Source organism: Ranitomeya variabilis, chromosome 7 (genome assembly GCF_051348905.1).
Source record: "Ranitomeya variabilis isolate aRanVar5 chromosome 7, aRanVar5.hap1, whole genome shotgun sequence".
In the NCBI taxonomy this organism is placed as follows: Eukaryota; Metazoa; Chordata; class Amphibia; order Anura; family Dendrobatidae; genus Ranitomeya; species Ranitomeya variabilis.
In genome coordinates, this window is record NC_135238.1 from 151,332,820 (window position 1) to 151,352,891 (window position 20,072).

The 20,072-nt window shown below is 43.2% G+C and overlaps 1 protein-coding gene across 8 annotated transcripts in view; it reads left to right on the forward strand.

Moving 5' to 3' along the window:
* LOC143784165 (caspase-8-like) overlaps positions 1-20,072 on the forward strand; it is a 93,349-nt gene that overhangs the window by 65,141 nt on the left and 8,136 nt on the right. For all 8 annotated transcript variants that reach the window (XM_077272053.1, XM_077272050.1, XM_077272052.1 and 5 more), the window contains one exon: positions 3,194-3,320. In XM_077272053.1, the coding sequence (XP_077128168.1) occupies positions 3,194-3,320 (127 nt within the window). The remainder of the gene's footprint in view (positions 1-3,193; positions 3,321-20,072) is intronic.

The window sequence follows — 20,072 nt, forward strand, 5'->3', positions numbered from 1 at the left end:
TTAAAATGAACTTTTGTTCGTGGGAAAACCCCTTTAAAAAGCAAATATCAATGCCAACATGGCTCCTCATAAGAAGTACGCCAATGACAATGAAAGGAAAGCAGCAAAGGCACAACGTCGAAGACAACAAAGGACAAATGAGACTCATGAAGAGCAACAGCATCGCTGGGACAAAAACAATGCATATAAGCGTAGGCGTCAAGCACATGAGTCCCCTGATGCAAAAGTCATTAGATTATCACAAGATGCCATTAGGCAACAATGGCGCCGCATGCCTGCCCCCATCGTGACATTACCACCCTCCCGATGCGATGACAATGGCATCGGTGTTATGACCCCAATGGCGAGGGTCTCAGAGGAACGTGGAAGTCTGCAGATTACAAAAATCCAGCTCATAGGGCAGTGGTAACTGGGTTGACCATATATCTACTCCTAACGCCAACACTAGAAGTAGCCGGGGATCATTCCTACGTTGATTCTAGATGACACGCGCCAGCCGGAGAATCTAGCTACCCCTAGTAGAGGAAAACAAAGACCTTTCTTGCCTCCAGAGAAGGGGACCCCAAAGCTGGATAGAAGCCCCCCACAAATAATGACGGTGAGGTAAGAGGAAATGACAAACACAGAAATGAACCAGGTTTAGCACAGAGAGGCCCGCTTACTGATAGCAGAATAAAGAAAGGTAACTTATATGGTCAACAAAAACCCTATCAAAATCCACACTGGAAATTCAAGAACCCCCGAACCGTCTAACGGTCCGGGGGGAGAACACCAGCCCCCCTAGAGCTTCCAGCAAAGGTCAGGATATAGATTAGGAACAAGCTGGACAAAAATACAAAACCAAAACAAATAGCAAAAAGCAAAAAGGCAGACTTAGCTGATATAACTGGAACCAGGATCAGTAGACAAGAGCACAGCAGACTAGCTCTGATAACTACGTTGCCAGGCATTGAACTGAAGGTCCAGGGAGCTTATATAGCAACACCCCTAACTAACGACCCAGGTGCGGATAAAAGGAATGACAGAAAAACCAGAGTCAAAAAACTAGTAACCACTAGAGGGAGCAAAAAGCAAATTCACAACACATCGGGCCTCCATCTAGTATATATACATTTGCTTAAAATACAAAAGAAATGTGTCATCTTTAACTTTAGTCCTTTTAGAGATCATTTCATCCTCAACTCTGCTGAACTGTTCTCAATTATGGTAATTTTGACCAGGGGTGCCCAAACTTCTACATGCCACTATATATGTAAAAAGCGGTGTCCCAAAATAGACAACTGGCCGAAAGTGTTCACACCATTGAAACAGTTCTTATTCCAAAGGTTGTGCACCTAAATATTAAGTTAAGGGTGCCTACAATTTTCTCTAGCCCATTTTGGGGGATTTGCGTGAAATTATGTCCAATTTGCCTTTTTTTCTATTTTTTTTTGTGTTCTTCGAATACACAAAGGAAATAAACGTGTATAACAAAATATGTGTTATTGCAATAAGTTTCTGGGAGAAATACTTCATTTTCTGGAACAATTTCAAGAGTGCCAAGACTTTTGGCCATGACTGTAGGTGCTGTAAATCATTGATACAGAAGATCAGAGGTCACCAGTAAATGTTTCATAACCAAAGCAAAATTTATATTACATGGGGATGGGCCACTGGGCAACTCCCAGCAAGGAAATGACGGTAAAGGTAGTCAGTGTTGACTGCAACAAAGACTAAACACATTTGTCATAGGAAATGCTATATATGGGTAAATGACCAGAGAGTGCTTATAGATTAATTACTCTTGGATTATAACGTTTAAAGATGAGACGTGTCTATCTGTTCGATCCAGAGGAGGTCAGAACAAAGCTCTCTGAAATATTATAGCTAATTTTGTCTCATAGGGTAAAAAATTGCCTCCAAACAAACAGGGGCAGCCGGATAATTTCCCTGGATACATATAATGTCATTCTCCCCTGCATGTTAATATGGTAAACATGTAAAACAATATACCTGATATAATTTGTATTACTTTTGATTATTATACTTTCTTGGTGATGTGATTTCATTATTTTATGAACATATAACACTAAACTAGTAAGCACAACTTTGTAATATAAAGTAAAGACTTGGCTGTGCTATCGCTGTAATACAGATTAAATCGGTACCTGTTGGTGAATAAATTCACTTTGTTCTTCTTTAATCACCATTTCAGGATTTCTGCTAATTAATTAGATTTCGGTGCACAGGGGCCGGATTGAGCACTGGGTCTTCTCCTCTCCGTCTATGGTTCCTCGGCCCTCCGTCTGTGAATGACCTTCTTCCTCTATATGAAATCTCAGCAGTGACCTGTCATTCACAGATTGGGGGCAAAGACGCCAGGGAATCACAGACAGGGAGGAGAAGACCCCGTGCACAGTCTGGCCGCTGTGCACCGAAATCTAAGTAGAAGAAAGCTTCAAATGGTGATTAAAGAAGAACCACAAAGTGAATTTCTCCACCAAAGGTATCAATGTGATCAGTATTACAGCCATATCTTTACATTACAAAATCATACTGCTAGTTTCTCTTTAAAGGTCACTATCTATTTTTATACAGCATGGTCCCAGTGGTACAGATAAGTTGTGATACCACAGTTTTTTAGACAGCAAGCCAAAAGTTTTCTTTCTGCATTTTGGGTGCATCAAGATATAGACTTATACGTATTTAAGGCTCCAATACACATTATATGAAAATGGGCCAATGAATGATCATTTGTTGATAGCCCCAAATACATCACATACTACTACAGACAATAATTAACTATTTTCACCCAATGATGGAGGCAGGGCCGATCATTGACTGAAAAACTCCAAGATGACCTCCTGGTGTTTGGAATGACTATGAATGTTTATCTTTCAGTCGGTCGTTGGTCAAAACCATCATTCAATATAGGTAAAATTGTCAGTTGCGTTCATCTTTAATCTCATGTGTTTGACTACCTGTCTTTAGCAGTGTTATTGATGGAGCTGATCATTTCTGTAGGATCAATCTGTTGTGAGTGTAGGGAACATCACAGACTCTGGCTTCACCACATTTCCACTGTCGGGAAGATGTCTTAAATCACAGTCTATTGAGACAAATAATGACTGTGCTAATATAAATATTCAAGCTTGATGTCCTGTACAAGGTAATCGTCCCACTTGTTTTACCTGCATGTTTTGTTTCACCTTAGTTATACAACATGGAAAATAAGATGCATGGGATTTGCCTTATTATAAGCAATTTAAACTTCAGTAAAGCAAGAAGAAATCCTGGACAGCAACACTTTAATGACAGGAAAGGAACCGAAAAAGATGAAGGTAAGAAAGAACAGAGCCGAGGATTAGCACCAATGTAAATACACACTTCTTTCTATTGTTTAGTGAGTTTCTGGTAATTGAGTCTATTTCCCTTGAATAAAGAGTAGACATCTTCTTCTGCACATACAAGCTATGCCTCCTGGTGGTAAATTTAACAACTACAGGAGTTCATTTCCTCTGGGACCAGAACGGGTACGGAACTTACTTCTTACTTTATAAAGCGAATAACCTATGTGTAAGACAAGACCTGGCTGCAAACATGTTTCTAAATGGAAGAAATACCTACTCATATGGACAAAACTTTACACTAATTTTTGCAGTTGTGTAAATAAATACATCAATTCTAGTGTATGCAATTATTATGACTTAGATGGAGGCCCAATGCTATCTCATCAGGAGGGCAGTAAAGTCACAATGGGGGCAGGCTTTGCAGCGTTGAGAATCTCTCCCCCATGTGATCACCCACCTATCCACTCTCTCTTTCCCCTTGTGCTGACATCTCCCATCTGTGCTCTCTTCTTTGACCTGTCTAGCCCTTGTGCTATCCCCCTTGTCTGCTGTCTCTCCTTCCTGTGCTGTGTTCTCCCCTCATGTGCTGTCCCGTTTGAGCAGTCTCCCCCTGTGCTCTGTCTCTCTCCCCCTGTGTGCTTTCTCTCTCCCCCATCTGCTGTCTTCTCCTCTCATGTCATCTCGTCTTTGACCTGTGTACCCCATGTGCTCTCCCCCTTGTCTGCTCTCTCATTTTAAAAATTGTCTGTGTCTGACGATGCACAGAACATACCATAGCTCTTGGGCAGGGGAGGAAGCAAAAGAAAATACTGACATTACATCAGGAGTTCGCAGAGGATACATTTTGTGAGGTAAAATATTGTTTAAAAAGTCAGTTAAAAAATTTACCTCACAAAATGAATCCTCTGTGATCCCCTGCTGTAATGTCAGTATTGTCTTTTGCTTCCTCCCCTGCCCAGGAGATGTGGTATGCTCTGTACATGGTCAGACACAGACAATTTTTAAAATGAACTTTCGTTCTTGGGAAAACCCCTTTAATGTGACCGGCTTCTTCTGCCTGTAGACACATCGCGCATCTGCCGGCGGGATCAGCTGAATGATTCACTGCACCTGCGTGCAATTCGCACTGGCGCAGTAAATCAGACCGCCGCCATCTTTGTGCAGACAGATAGTGGCGGTCACATTAAAACTGCACATGCGCTCCTCCTGTACAAAGATGGCGGCAGTCAGTGAATCATTCGGCTGATCCCGGAGGCTGCGTGTTTGCGATGGTGTTCCGGTGGTGGCACCGTGCAAGAGTCTGCGTATGACGTATACAGTGTGTTTGTGTGTGTGTGTGGTGCGTACAGCGTATACAGTGTGTGTGTGTGTGTGTGTGTGTGGTGCGACGGTGTTCCACTGGTGGTACCACGCAAGAGGCTGGTACCACCATCAGTTTCCATATTGAGACACCCATCACTTGAAGGTCCCAATATGGCGGTCGGTGAACTTCCACCGCTTAGAATTCTGGGATCCGGGCAGATCTGGACGGAACAGGATCTGAAGACATTACAAGGTAAGTATATATTAAGATAGTTAATTCGATAGATTTGACAACATTTATTTGTCATGGTATTTATATAGTAATACTCTAATATTTACATATAGTACAATGATATCAATGGAAAATGACCAGTCTGGTAATTCACATATGTATATTACAGGGGTGTTCCAGCACCTAAAATGTTCTTTCCAAATACACTTAAGAGCACAAGGGTAACAATGTTTTGAACATTTGACTTTCAGGCTTCATATCTCACCATACACTACTGCTTTGATCGTGAAACTACCATTATTTTATAGACCATCTTGGCTATCTCATACATAAATTTGACTTGTATCTATTTAGCATACGATTAGTTATGCAGATTCTTCTCATGTCACTGCATTGCTACTGTTTTGCTCCTGATGGTGGAAAAATCTATTTCTTCTTCTCCTCTCGCTTCCTCAAGCTCAATGTGGACAAATCTGAACTAATTATCTTTCCTCACTCTCGCATATCTTGCCTACCTGATCTATCTATCAAAATAAATGAAATCACACTTTCCCCTGTCCCCAAAATCCGCTGCCTCGGAGTAACCCTTGACTCTGCCCTGTCCTTCAAACCGCACATCCAAGCTCTCGCCACCTCCTGTCGCCTCCAGCTCAAAAATATTTCCAGAATCCGTCCTTTCCTCAACCCACACTCTACCAAAATGCTCGTGCATGCCCTAATCATCTCCCGCCTCGACTACTGCAACATACTCCTCTGTGGCCTACCTTCTAACACTCTCGCACCCCTCCAGTCCATCCTTAACTCTGCTGCCCGTCTAATTAATCTCTCTCCTCGCTACACTCCTGCTTCCCCTCTTTGCAAATCCCTTCACTGGCTCCCAATTTCTCAGCGTATCCAGTTTAAATTACTAACACTGACCTACAAAGCCATCCATAATCTTTCTCCTCCGTATATTTCCACACTAATCTCTCAATATCTTCCCTCACGTAATCTCCGGTCCTCCCAAGACCTCCTCCTTTCCTCCACGCTTATTCGCTCCTCACCCAATCGCATCCAAGACTTCTCCCGAATATCACCCATCCTCTGGAATTCTGTGCCCCAACACATCCGGTTATCCACTACTTTTGGATCCTTCAAAAGAAACCTGAAAACCCATCTCTTCAAAGAAGCTTACAGCCTGTAAAGACTACACGGCCACCTCAACACCACTGGAGCTACTGCAACCCTTGACCTACTGTCTCCTTCCCCACAATCCTGTAGATTGTAAGCCCGCAAGGGCAGGGTCCTCTTCCCGCTGTACCAGTCTGTCATTGTTAGTTTTGTTTACTGTAAGTGATATTTGTATTTTGATGTAACCCTTTCTCATGTACAGCACCATGGAATTAATGGTGCTATATAAATAAACAATAATAATAATAATAATAATAATAATTTATTCCTGAATACTACAAAACACAACCTGTTCTCACATTCCCTAATTGCTCAGTATTATTCAGTTGATTCCCAAGTAAAATCGAGGAGCCGCCATGAAGATGATTTCCCAAGAAAAGAGAAACAGCAGCATCCTGCTCATCGATAGTGATCTCTTGGCCAAGAAAAGTGACCAACGGCATCATGTGAGTGCCATGACAGTAGGACTATGAAATAATGTCCATCCATTCATTCAGAAGCCAAAAGGTGGTTGTCCAGGCAAAATATCAGTCAAAAAGTCGGCTCATCACAAGGTCCGTCAGTTCTGGATTGACAAACACTGCAGTGGAGGTGGCAAATATGCTTCGTAATAGTGAGATCACAGACATCCATACAAGCACCGTGCGACACGCGTTACACCAGTCTGGAATGGTGGCCCGAAAAAAAATGAAGAAGCCTCGACCTCAATATCGCCATAAGAAGTATTGGCTCGATTTAGCAAAAAAGTACGAAATGAGACGAAAGTCAATAGGCTATGTTCTGATGGGTGCAAATGGATCTGAAAGAAATAAGGAAAAAAGGGGCTCACGGATCAAGAAATTGAAGGAACTGTCAAGTTCAGTGGAGGAAGCTTGATGATATGGGGTTGTTTTTGCATACTTTATCAGGATCGATGGTGGCGTCAATGCTGAGCTAAATGTTAGTATCTTACAAGGCGAGTTACTTCATACATTCGAGTACAATGGGTTTGAAAAGGACGATATAGTGTTCTAGCAGGACGACTGACAAAATAATAAAAATTTAGATTTTAAGAAGCAAAGCAATAGCAATGCAGTGACATGACAAGAATCCACATAACTAATCATATCCTAAATAGCAGCAAGTCAAATTTATGTATGAGGTAGCCAAGATGATTGTCTATAAAATGATGGCCGTCTCACTGTCGAAGCAGTTGTGGACGGTGAGCTATGGAGCCTGAAAGTCAAAAGTTCAAAACATTGCTTGCTACCCTTTTGCTCGTCAGTGTATCTATCTTTACAACTTTATCTATCTCTATCTTAACAACATTTGTAATTACATTTATGATAAAATACTGTGCACGTCTCCCTATCTAGGTAGTCCCTAAATGTTTGTTTTTTTACGCCTCCCTCTGTAGACATCCCCGGTGATAGACTTTGTGGGAGATGTGACTGCAGCACCAGCACTCTGCTTTATCTCGTCTGCCGCTGCTTCTGTGAAACAAGCGGTCAAGTACGTGCAGCCTCAGCCTCCTCTGATGAAACATCACAGGAAGTGCAGTAAAAAGATACATTTAGGGATTAGCTAGATAGGAAGAAGTATAGGGTGTTTTATAGTAATAAATAAAGAGCTCAGCATTCTGAGCACTGCTAGATTTGCAGCAGAGAAAACAGTGATTGTATCAAAATGACGCAAGCAGACCAGCAAGTTACACATCAGTGGAATCAGGGTCTCAGCCCAAACATCATTCTGCTCGCAGATTACCTAGCAAACACCTGGTGGCAGATGCCCTTTAATGTGAAAACCTTTGTTAGGCAATCCATCAGTAACTTGTAATTGTGTCACACATGTGGGGAGACTGACAAAGTCCCTTTTCACTTTCTAGTCATTTAGATGCTACAGTCTCTGAGTGAGGCATCTAAGGGATTAAATGGTAGCGATACAAGGTTTCTGTGATCCTGACTGTAAGTCACTGTCAGTCGCCTACAGTAATCATGCAGGCTGTCACCCCAGTGAAGCTGTACATCAAGGTGTGGTTACTACCTTAGCACAATGAGGTAAACTTAGGACATTTTTGCTACGAAGTGAAAAAGTTGATTACACATTGTGTAAATGTGGTGATTTCATAATTCTTGTCAAGGGTTATAGAACTGTGATTGAGAGGGAAGAGTTTTGCATCATTATACAGATCCCTGCCTGTATTCTTGGAAGCCTTGATGTGGAGCCCTTGCCAGAAGGAGAGGAGGCAACAGGAAAAATATGTATCATCCAGGGCCATCATTGGGGGCAGGCAGACTAGGCAACTGCCTAGGGCCCCAGCTCCCCTATGAGCCCCTAGCCAATGGTGTACCACTACTAGCGGCACACCATGCAGCCGCTATGGGGCCCATAAGTGAGGGGAGCCCCGCCCGGCACCAGCATCACCCCCACCGACGCGTCACATTCATCTGTATCGGCATCATGCCTATACAGTTGAAAACAAATAATAATTATTCCCCTCGGCCTCTGACACAGCGGGTGTGCGATGATGTCACTTTATCATGCACCATGCTGTCTAGCGGGTAGTGCAGATGCTGAGACCTGAGCTGAGCCTGATGCAGTGGGAGAACGAGGAGGAGAGGTGAGTATTGTGTGTGTGTTTTTTTGTTTGTTTTTAATATATTAGTGAGTGAGTACTGGTGGCTATAATACTGTAGGACTACTATGGGGCTGGATTATATTCTATGGGGATTGCTGGATTATACTTTATGCAGGGGCTACATTATATCCTATGGGGGGCTACATTATATTCTAAGGGGGCTGCATTATTTTCTTTGAGGGGGCTATATTATATTCTATAGGGGGTGCATTATACTATATGGGGTGGCTGCATTATGTTCTGTTTGGGGCTGCATTGTACTCTCATGAGGGGGTGCATTATACTATTTGAGAGGGGCTGCATTATACTCTTATGAGGGGGCTACATTATATTCTATGGGGGCTGCATTATACTATATGAGAGGGCTACATTATATTCTATGGAGGGGCTACATTATACTCTATGGAGGTGGCTGTATTATATTCTATGGGGTGGCTGCATTATACTATATGGGGGCTGCATTATATTCTATCGGACTGCGGGCAGTGCATTATACTATATGAGTCCTGCATTATACTGTATCGAGGACTATGGGGAATGCATTATACTAAATTAAGTAATACGGGATGCATTATACTATGGGGAGTGCATTGTACTACATGGAGGACTATGAGAAGTGCATTATACTATATGGAGGACTGTGTGGGGCATTATACTATATGGATGATTGTGGGGTACATTATACTATATGGAGGACTGTGGGGTGCATTATACTATATGGAGGACTGTGGGGTGCATTATACTATATGGAGGCCTGTGGGGGGGCATTATACTATATGGAGGACTGTGGGGTGCATTATACTATGTGGAGGACTATGGGGTGTATTATACTAAACAAGCAAAATGCTGCCTACTCATGGAGTGATTGGATTGTTTATGCCGGAACTGAAATCCTTGTTCTCAGCAGCATATCGCCTGGTGAAAATTGCAGATGTGCTGCTGATAACAGGATACTGTATGGGGACAAATTGGTCTACTAGTGACCACTCTGTTGCCATCATTCTTCATTAGCCGGTGTAAAGAGGCCAGGAAACGAGCCTCAAACTACTTCAATATTGTTGATCACGCTCATTTAGTGTTCTGAACTCAGGATGTAAATACAATCACAATGTTTCTGTGTGATGGTTCAATATGTCAGCATTTGGGGCCCCATTTTAAACATTTGCCCAGGGCCCCACTTTGCCTAAAATCAGGCCTGGTAGCATCCCATGTAGTAGCATGCCATCTGTGCATCTCCAGCACACAGGGAATAAGATCCAGAATGATATACCTAGCGCAAATGTGGCACTGTATCAATGGGTGAAAAATGTTTCAAATATATTTTTTATATATTTACAATGAGAGAGTATGAAGTCTGCTCCATTGATATTATTCCTGTCGGGACCACACTCAGTCGGAGCAGCCTTTGGAAGTGGGGAATCACCAGAAATAATACACAAGACACGTCTCGTATAGTATATCACTGGGATAAGCCTCTGAAGCACGCCTGCCTTCAAGGTGCTATCCCCTCTTTATATAGTTGTACAGGTAGTTTCAGTGGTTATACAAGTTTTGCTTGTTTAAACAAAGAGAGAAAAGAGAAGACAAAAAAACAGTTTCGGCTATGTGATAGTTTCACAACAAACAAAACAGTACAGTTTCGCCTAAGTGGCAGTTTCACAAAAAAAAAATAGGATTTCACACTATAGCTAAAATGTCCTTGAATGGACAGGTCAATATTGATCACAAATTCTTTTTGGTTCATTGAGGTAACCATTTTTGTTCCGCTCTTCACAATCCCCCCTTTGACATATTCCATTCAAAACCTTGTCATATAGACGATTATTTTAGTCATTCTTTTTGTGATATTACAAAAAAAACTTTATATTCTCGCATCCATTACACAAAATTTATTTGTGCATACCGAGATACCCTTGAGTACAACCTTGAATAATACATATATAATTACAATAACTATAACTGTATGTATTAGGCTTTGCATAATCCCGGTAACCCACCCACCGATCCCCCTGAACCAATTGGCCGGGTTAAGAAAAGAAAAGGTATCTGACCACCAGCTATCCTTATTTTGGTCATTGTCTTTGTCATACTGATCCCTGAGTCGTTGTACGTCTTCTAATTTAAATCTCATACTCATAGTACTATTCGGGTCTATATAATGACAGCAGGTGGGTCCGATGATTTGACACATACCCCCTTGTGAGGCAGTTAGGTAATCCAATACCAGGGTATGTTGGTTAGTGACTATTATAAGCTGATTCTGTACAGCTATACTAGTATTTAATATGTCCAATATATCCCAAATCTGGTCATCTAGATAATCCGTGGCTCTAACTAATTTATCCCACATCTGTGTTAACATAGGATAAATAAAAATGGTACTAGCAATTTTGTTGGGAATTCCCATTTGTACTATATGTGGCCTCCCCGAGGGACGTGGTGAGTTATCTGCAGCTCTTTTATACAGTGTGTGCTTGGGCACGGCTTGCATATTCACTTGTTTGTTCGAAATTATGAAAGTAGCCGGGGTTAGGCGTCCTAATGTACAAGTACCCTTTATACCTACGGGAAGCCATTTATATGCTCCTTCTCCGCATATCCAAAATGTACCCTCAGGCAGATCCCACAAAGCTGAGTGCTGCAATACCAATCTGTGAGCCAAATCCACAAAACTAGATACATTCTGAAGCATACACCAAGAGGGTTTTGGTCCCAAGGGGCTACAGTACCCGGCTGCGGGATTCCCACATACATGCATTCCGTTGACATACTCATCGGATTTATTACAAACCAGGTTCCCCGGCTTACTTGTACAACTGTTTGCATCACCTTGGGGGAACAACTCGGAATGTTCCCATTTTCTATTATGTATGTACCTTTCCAATACTGTAGGTTTGAAAGCATCAGAGGAAGGGGTGGTTGTACTGAAACTGAGCTGTAGATTTTCAGTGGGGACCTGTCCTAAATCAGTTAATCCAGTCTTATTCCTAGGTACCCATGCTCCTCCTCTGAGTGCTAAATATTGTAAGTTGCCTATTTTTCCTGTAAGATTGCCCTGCCACCAAGGAAATTCTACCCATCCCACAACTGGTATGGCGATTGTAGTGTTCCATAGTCTAGTATTGCCAGGTTGGTTGTTGGCCAGGTTGTCTGAACAATGAGGCCAAGCGAATATTTCTTCAGCTGACACGGGAACTGCTAGAAAAGGTATACTTGTGGCTGATACTGGTGAATGGGTACAGATCCAACAATCTGCCAGGGGTTGCGTATTATTTAACAAATCATGCACTAATTTTCTATGATGTTGTACGAATCTATTGTTCAAAGGGGCTAGAGAATTCAATCTTTCCCATGCCTCCGTTGAGGTTAACATTATTAACATCAATATCATGAGTCTTATACTGCTTTTTTGCAATGGCTTGCATGTATCCATGATGCCTTTCCTTCAAGCTTGACTGCTGTTGGAGTTGTTAACAGGACTTGGAAAGGTCCGTCAAATCTCGGTTCCAGAGTCTTTCTGGTGTGTCTTTTCACGTAGATTTGATCACCAGGTTCCAACTTGTGGCCTCCTTCGAGATTTTCTGGATCTGGAAGGGAAGCAAAAACTTGCGAATGCACTTTAGTTAAACATTTTTGTAATTCTTGTACATAAGCAGTTAAAGTCTCAGTATTCAACATCAGTTGTTGTGGAAAATAACAACCCAAATTTGCTGCTCTACCAAAAAGAATCTCATGTGGTGACAGCTTAGCCTTCCCCCTTGGGGCGTTTCGGATGGAATACAGGGCAAGTGGTAGACACTCGGTCCAAGGCTTTCCTGTTTCTGCCATGGCCTTCTGGATTTTTAATTTTATTGTTCCATTTAATCTTTCCACTTTACCTGAACTCTGTGGGTGATACGGAGTGTGAAACTGGTTTTCTACTCCCAACATTTTCATAACATTCTGGAATATTTCTCCAGTAAAATGGGTACCCCTATCTGACTCGATCACCTCAGGCATGCCGTAACGGGGTATCAGTTCATGTGCTATTTTAATGGCAGTAGTTTTTGCTGAGGCTTTACGAACTGGATAAGCCTCTGGCCACCCTGAGAACATGTCCACACACACAAGCACATATTCGTATCCATTGTACCTAGGAAGCTGGATGTAGTCGATCTGGAGTCTTTGAAAGGGATACAGTGGTCTTACATGATGCTTGGTTGGGGTTTTAATGGTCTGACCTGGATTGTGTGCCAGGCATATAGCGCATGCAGCACACATGTTCCGAGCGAAATTACCAAAGCCTGGAGCCAACCACCTTTCTTTTACCTTGAGCGTCATACCGTTTGCCGATAGATGCGTAGGTAGGTGGAGGTCACTCGCCACTGCGGAGTACCAGGCTCTGGGTAAACACAACAAAGTTCCTTTTTTCCATAATCCTTGCTGATCTTCTGCCCCTTTTTTCTGCCACTGCCCTCGTTCTTCGTCGTCTACCTGTTTCTGAGCTTCCTTCAATCTCTCCTCATCATCTTCAGAGCTATCTAGTGTGTGGGCATGATGTAAGGGTTTACGTGCTGCCTGTTTTGCTGCTTTGTCGGCTTTATCGTTACCCCTGGCTTCCTCGGTGTCGAGTCTCACATGTGCAGCTACCTTTATCACCGCTATTTCTTTAGTTTCTTGTGCTGCCTCCAGAATCTGTCTAATGAGGGAGGCATGTTTAACAGGTTGGCCTGAAGCAGTCATATAACCTCTGGCTCTCCATATTACGCCAAAATCGAAAATAATGCCATGTGCATATCTAGAATCAGTGTATATGTTTGCTGTCTGATCTTTGGCTATTTTTAGAGCTTCAACTAATGCCGTAAGTTCTGCTTCTTGTGCAGACTGATTAGCAGGGAGAGGTTCTGCTTTCAGCACTTCATGCTGAGTTACTACCGCATAACCTGTATGAAATTGTCCATTCATATCTGCATATCTACTGCCATCTATGAAAAGTTCAAATGTAGCATTACAGAGTGGCTTGTCACGTACATTACGTAAGCCCTGAGTCTCTTGTTCCATTAATTGTACACAATCATGCATTGACTCTGATGGGTCAAAGGAGTTGGAGAGTGCAGTTTCCTCAGGTATGGTACCCCCCTCAGACTCTAAAGGGAGCAAAGACGCGAGATTAAGAGTCTGAACCCTGGCAAAGGAAATGTTGGGCGGCAGTAGTAGGGAACATTGGAGACGGAGGTGTCTGGCCATTGAAATATGTTTAGGTTGGACCTGGTTAAGAATGCCATGTACATCATGAGTGGTCTGAACTAGAAGTGTGTGATCAAGAACAATCTCAGAAGCTTTATCTAATAACAGTGAAATTGCGGCTACTACTCTTAAGGTACCGTCACACTAGGCGATATCGCCAGCGATCCGTGACGTTGCAGCGACCTGGATAGCGATATCGCTGTATTTGACACGCAGCAGCGATCTGGATCCCGCTGTGAAATTGCTGGTCGCTGCTAGAAGGTCTGCACTTTATTTGGTCGCTAGGTCGCCGTGTATCGCCGTGTTTGACAGCAAAAGCAAGGATACCAGCGATATTTTACACTGGTAACCAGGGTAAACATCGGGTTACTAAGTGCAGGGCCGCGCTTAGTAACCCGATGTTTACCCTGGTTACCAGCGTAAAAGTTAAAAACACAAACAGCACATACTCACCAGCGCGTCCCCCAGCCTCTGCTTCCTGACACTGACTGAGCGCCGGCCCTAAACTGAAAGTGAAAGCACAGCGGTGACGTCACCGCTGTGCTGTTAGGGCCGGAGCTCAGTCAGTGTCAGGAAGCAGAGGCTGGGGGACGCGCTGGTGAGTATGTGCTGTTTGTTTTTTTAACTTTTACGCTGGTAACCAGGGTAAACATCGGGTTACTAAGCGCGGCCCTGCGCTTAGCAACCCGATGCTTACCCTGGTTACCCGGGGACCTCGGCATCGTTGGTCGCTGGAGAGCGGTCTGTGTGACAGCTCTCCAGCGACCAAACAGCGACGCTGCAGCGATCGGCATCGCTGTCGCTATCGCTGCAGCGTCGCTTAATGTGACGGTACCTTAACACAAGAAGGTGCGGCTCTAGCTACAGGGTCCAGATGAGCTGATATGTATGCCACAGGTCTCTGTTTGTTTCCATGTTTTTGTGTGAGCACCCCTGTAGCATGTGAGGATATCTCAGCTGCCATCAATTGAAAAGGTTTAGTGTAGTCTGGGAGTCCCAAAGCCGGAGCTGATACCAGTGCTGTTTTCAAAGAGGAAAATGACTGTTTAGCCTCTTCACTGAGTGAATATGGCGTGTTGGCAATACAGTCATATAAAGACTGCATGAGTTGACTTGCATGTATGATCCACTGTCTACAGTGTGAAACAATACCCAGGAAAGCACGCAGCTGTTTGTGATTCCTGGGTTCAAGCATGTTACGTATGGCTTCCGTACGTTGAGGTGTGAGGTGTCTGATGCCCTGTGATATGCAGTGACCTAAGAACACGACTGTTTGTTGACAAGCCTGGAGTTTCTGTCTATTTACTTTACAGCCTTCTTGCGCTAGGAAAATTAAGAAATTAACAGTTGAGGTAACTGCCGTCTGCTCATCAGGGCAACAAATAAGTAAGTCATCTACATACTGTAGAATGACTACTCCTGGTTCTGGGGTGAAATTTTTCAGCACGGTCTGCATTGCTTCAGAGTACAAAGTTGGTGAGTGTACCATACCTTGTGGCAATCTTGTCCATGCTAATTGTTTACCCTTGAATGTAAAGGCAAACAAATGCCAACAGTTCTTATGTAGTGGCACAGAAAAAAATGCGTTTGATAAGTCAATTACCGTAAAATATGCAGCAGTGCTGGGAATTTGAGACAGTAAGGTATGAGGATTCGGTACCACAGGGGTGACCGGTGCCAAAACCTTATTGATTTCCCGTAGGTCGTGCACCATGCGATATTTCACCATAGTTTCTTTGGAGGAAACTTTCTTTTTAACAGGATATAAGGGTGTATTGGCGGGTGACCTGATTTCTACCAAAACACCTTGTAACATATAATCCTGAATTTGTTGAGAAATCGCCAGTTCTTGCTGGGCGCTGATGGGGTTTTGCCTAAGCTGAGGTAAAATGGTTCCCGGGGCAGTTTCTAACAGTATAGGAGCTACTGATAAGAATCCTACATCAGTGTCTCCTTTTGCCCATAGGCTGTCAGGAACCCGAGACAAGTCAATTTTTGCTTGTTGAGTGTAAATTTCGGGAAAATCCTCCATTGCCTGTATTCTAACATATTGTTCCAGAGTTTCTGCATCTTCAGGGATGGTCAGCATAACTGTGCCATTTTCTCTAAAATGGATGTTTGCTTGCATTTTACTTAAGACATCAGTACCCAGCAAGCAGGTAGGTGCACCTTTAGCAAATAAAAATTTGGATACAAAGGTTTTAGAGCCAAAGCTCACATTTAAAGGTTTTGTAAAGGGCAACGCCTGAATTTTACCATCATACCCTTCTGCATATGTTACCTTTGAGGATATATTGTCAGGATATGGTAAAAAGTCTTGATTTAAAATGGAGGATGTTGCTCCCGTATCTATCAGAAAAGGTACATTTTTACCCTCAACCTCAACTTGTATTATTGGTCTTCTAGAAGGAAGAGAGACCTGCATAACCTTCAGTCATTCTGAGCTGTCTGTTTGATCAGGCGCTGGGTTATTTATCCTATTTTTGGGTACAAAGGTTCCTGAATCTATATCTGCTTTTCTCTTCCTACATTCCCTTTGGAAATGTCCTGGCTTCTTACAGTAATGACAAGTAAACTTTTGATTAGCAGAGCCAGTATTAGCCTGTGCAATTCTTACTGGCTTAGGCTACGTTCACATTTGCGTTGTGCGCCGCAGCGTCGGCGCCGCAGCGCACAACGCAAACAAAAACGCGGCAAAACGCACGCTAAAACGCTGCGTTTTGCACCGCATGCGTCCTTTTTGGCCGAAAGTTGGACGCAAAAAAAATGCAACTTGATGCGTTTCTTGCGTCCAACACTTGCGGCCATGCAGCGCAAAACGCAGCACAACGCATGTCCATGCGCCCCCATGTTAAATATAGGGGCGCATGACGCATGCGGCGCCCGACGCTGCGGCGCTGACCGCAAATGTGAACGTAGCCTTAGAATTTTCTCTTAAGTCCATTTCTATCCCTACAGCTTTCTGTCTAGCCAGGTGTGGGTCTTCCAAGGTTCTCCAATCAGGGGTTGCGGCCTTAAGCTTTTCCTTCACTTTTGGAGACAATCCATCTATAAAGGTTTTTGTAACTAACCTCATCATTCCTGAAGCGGTTAGATCCATGCCTTCATCTCTGAAATTATTTTCTACACTTAGATAATATTCGTCTACTGATTGTCCAGATTTCTGAGCCACCACTCCCGTTGTTCCTCTCTGCCTCTGTTTTTCCCTCATGAAAACCATTAAGTGATCTACAAATTGCGTACCTGATTCTATCGTTTGTAAGGCACCATCTCCTGCCTGGGGCCTATGTACCTGTAGATTTGCTAATAGCTCCTGGAAGAGTACAGGAGTCATTTTCATTCTACATAATTCTTCTCCATCTGCCCAAACTCCAGCGTGAGTCTGCATAATTTGCTGTATATATTGTGCAAATCTAACTGGACACTGGGTGGGATCTGGTGCGTTATGCAAGAGAGACATGCCTTCAGCGGGGGACCAAGGGAAATATTGTCGAGTTTTGTGATATCTAGTTCCCATTACTCCGTCAGCACCAGGTTCCCTAAAGGGTCTTGGTACTACCCTAACAGGGGCAAGTACAGCGCCATGTCTAGGTGTACCACAGGCTAGGCAATCATTTCTCCAGTCTGGATTTTGTTGTCCACAGTGCGGACATACCCATCCTCCTGGTCCGGCTAAACTTTGAGGTGGTATTTGGAGAAAAGATGGGGCATGTGGGTTAAGGTATGGGGGTGGGGTGTTCTTATATTCCACATTTTGTTTTTCTCCGTAGCCTGCGGGTCTAATACACCACTTTTTATTCTGTTGATTATATGTCCATCCCTCTTTTTCTGCTACCCTAGAGACATCAATCAACGCTTGGATCTGATCTATCCATTTCTTGTCTCTGATTATGCCTTTTTTTTTTCCTGAATTCCTTCCCATTTTTTTCTACTAAAGGCTTCTGCCTTAGTAACTCCAAACTTACTAAAAATCTTTCTCAGCCCCTTAGTGGCATCTTCACCACTTCTCTCCTTTATGATAGTATAGATATCTAATTCTTCTGGTTCCGACTTTGTTTGCTTATTCCCCATTTTCTTATCCTGAGCTTTTTTCTTTTCTTGCCCTAGGTGGCGTTTGGGTATGAGAATACCTCGTTACCTTCTTCCTAAGGAGCTAGGATGTTTAACGGCTTCTGCGTACCGTGTTGATGTAAGAAAATCCTGATTCCTACACCTATAGCAAACAACACAAATGCAACCAGACAGAGGATCAAATTACAACGTATCTTGTCCCAGGCTAATTTATCTGTCCTGGGCTCATACTATCATACACAACGTATTCTTGTCCCAGGCTAATTTATCTGTCCTGGGCTCATACTATCATACACTTATCCGTCACCAGGTTTTCGTCAAAGACAGGATCAGAGATTGAACATAGGCGCGGAGGTCTCCCCGAAAGGACGCAACCACGTTGCCCAGTGGGCCAGTCACTTCTTCTGTTTCAACACCCTGGGCGGCTTATAGGGCTATTCCCAACTTCCACACACCTTCTATTTACATTCACTCTCATTCAATGCCGTACTCCGTGAGGTGGTCAATTCCTAAGTAGTTCAAGAACCCGAGCTATAGGTATCCTCCTCTACTAGAACTACCCGCTAAAGGACACGACACAGAAAATCTTACGGACAGTGCAGGGCAGATATAAGAGATCTAACAGTGTCTCTTACCTGGCCAGGTTTTTATTCATCTGCCGTCCATTATCCCAGATTCTCTTTTCGTTCGTATTCTGCCGGTGTTCTTGAAGGAGTACACAGACCTCGGGTCCCTGTTCAGGCGCCAGGAAATGTCGGGACCACACTCAGTCGGAGCAGCCTTTGGAAGTGGGGAATCACCAGAAATAATACACAAGACACGTCTCGTATAGTATATCACTGGGATAAGCCTCTGAAGCACGCCTGCCTTCAAGGTGCTATCCCCTCTTTATATAGTTGTACAGGTAGTTTCAGTGGTTATACAAGTTTTGCTTGTTTAAACAAAGAGAGAAAAGAGAAGACAAAAAAACAGTTTCGGCTATGTGATAGTTTCACAACAAACAAAACAGTACAGTTTCGCCTAAGTGGCAGTTTCACAAACAAAAAATAGGATTTCACACTATAGCTAAAATGTTCTTGAATGGACAGGTCAATATTGATCACAAATTCTTTTTGGTTCATTGAGGTAACCATTTTTGTTCCGCTCTTCACATTCCCCAGTATTACTAGGAGACTTTCTAGGATTTCCCAGAATATGGAAAAAGGGTAAGGAATGGCTGCCTCCAGAAGAGATGAGATTTTGAAAGAATCAGGAACTGAGCTTTAGCGTAAGGCCAACATGAGTATGGAGATAGTGGTAAAGAAAAGTGGTCAACAAAGTTTAAAGCAGTGTTTCTCAACTCTAGTCCTCAAGACCCACCAACAGGTCAAGTTTTCAGGATTTCCTTAGTATTGCACAGGTGATAATTTCATCGCCTGCTCAAGCAATCTGTGTAAGGGCTCATTTCCACATGCGAGAAACACGTCCGAGTCTCGCATGTGGAAACCAAGCTCTGGCGCCGGCACTCCAGAGCGGAGCGTGCGGCCGCATAGGAACACATGGAGCCACACGCTCCGCTCCAAAGTGCCGGCGCCAGAGCTTGGTTTCCACATGCGATACTCGGATGTGTTTCTCGCATGTGGAAATGAGCCCTAATAGTAAGGAAATCCTGGAAACTGAATCTGTCAGCACATTTCTTCTCTGTAATCTTAGAGCTGCATAATGTAGGGCAGAGACCCTGATTCCAGCGATGTCACTTATTGGGCTACTTGGTACAGTTTCATAGAATCCCTGTTTTCTCTCCTGTAAATGTAGCAGTGCTATTAATGCTGAGCTCTGTGTAATCCCATCCACATAACTGATTGGCAGCTTCCTGTATACACTGTACATTGTCAGCATTGTGGTTGGTGCGTGGTTACACAAATTATTAGCTGGACTGAATGGCTCATGACTCCTAGTCCTCTAGTGATAATCTCCTGCTGATAAAACACTGATTGTATTGAAATTGCATCAGGCAGCTGAGCAAGTGACACATCTCTGGAATTAGATTCTCTTCCTCTGCATTATGCTGCTCTCATATTAAATATCAAAATCTGCTGACAGACTCATCATGGTTATTCAAAGGGAATCTATGTTTTATTGAAAC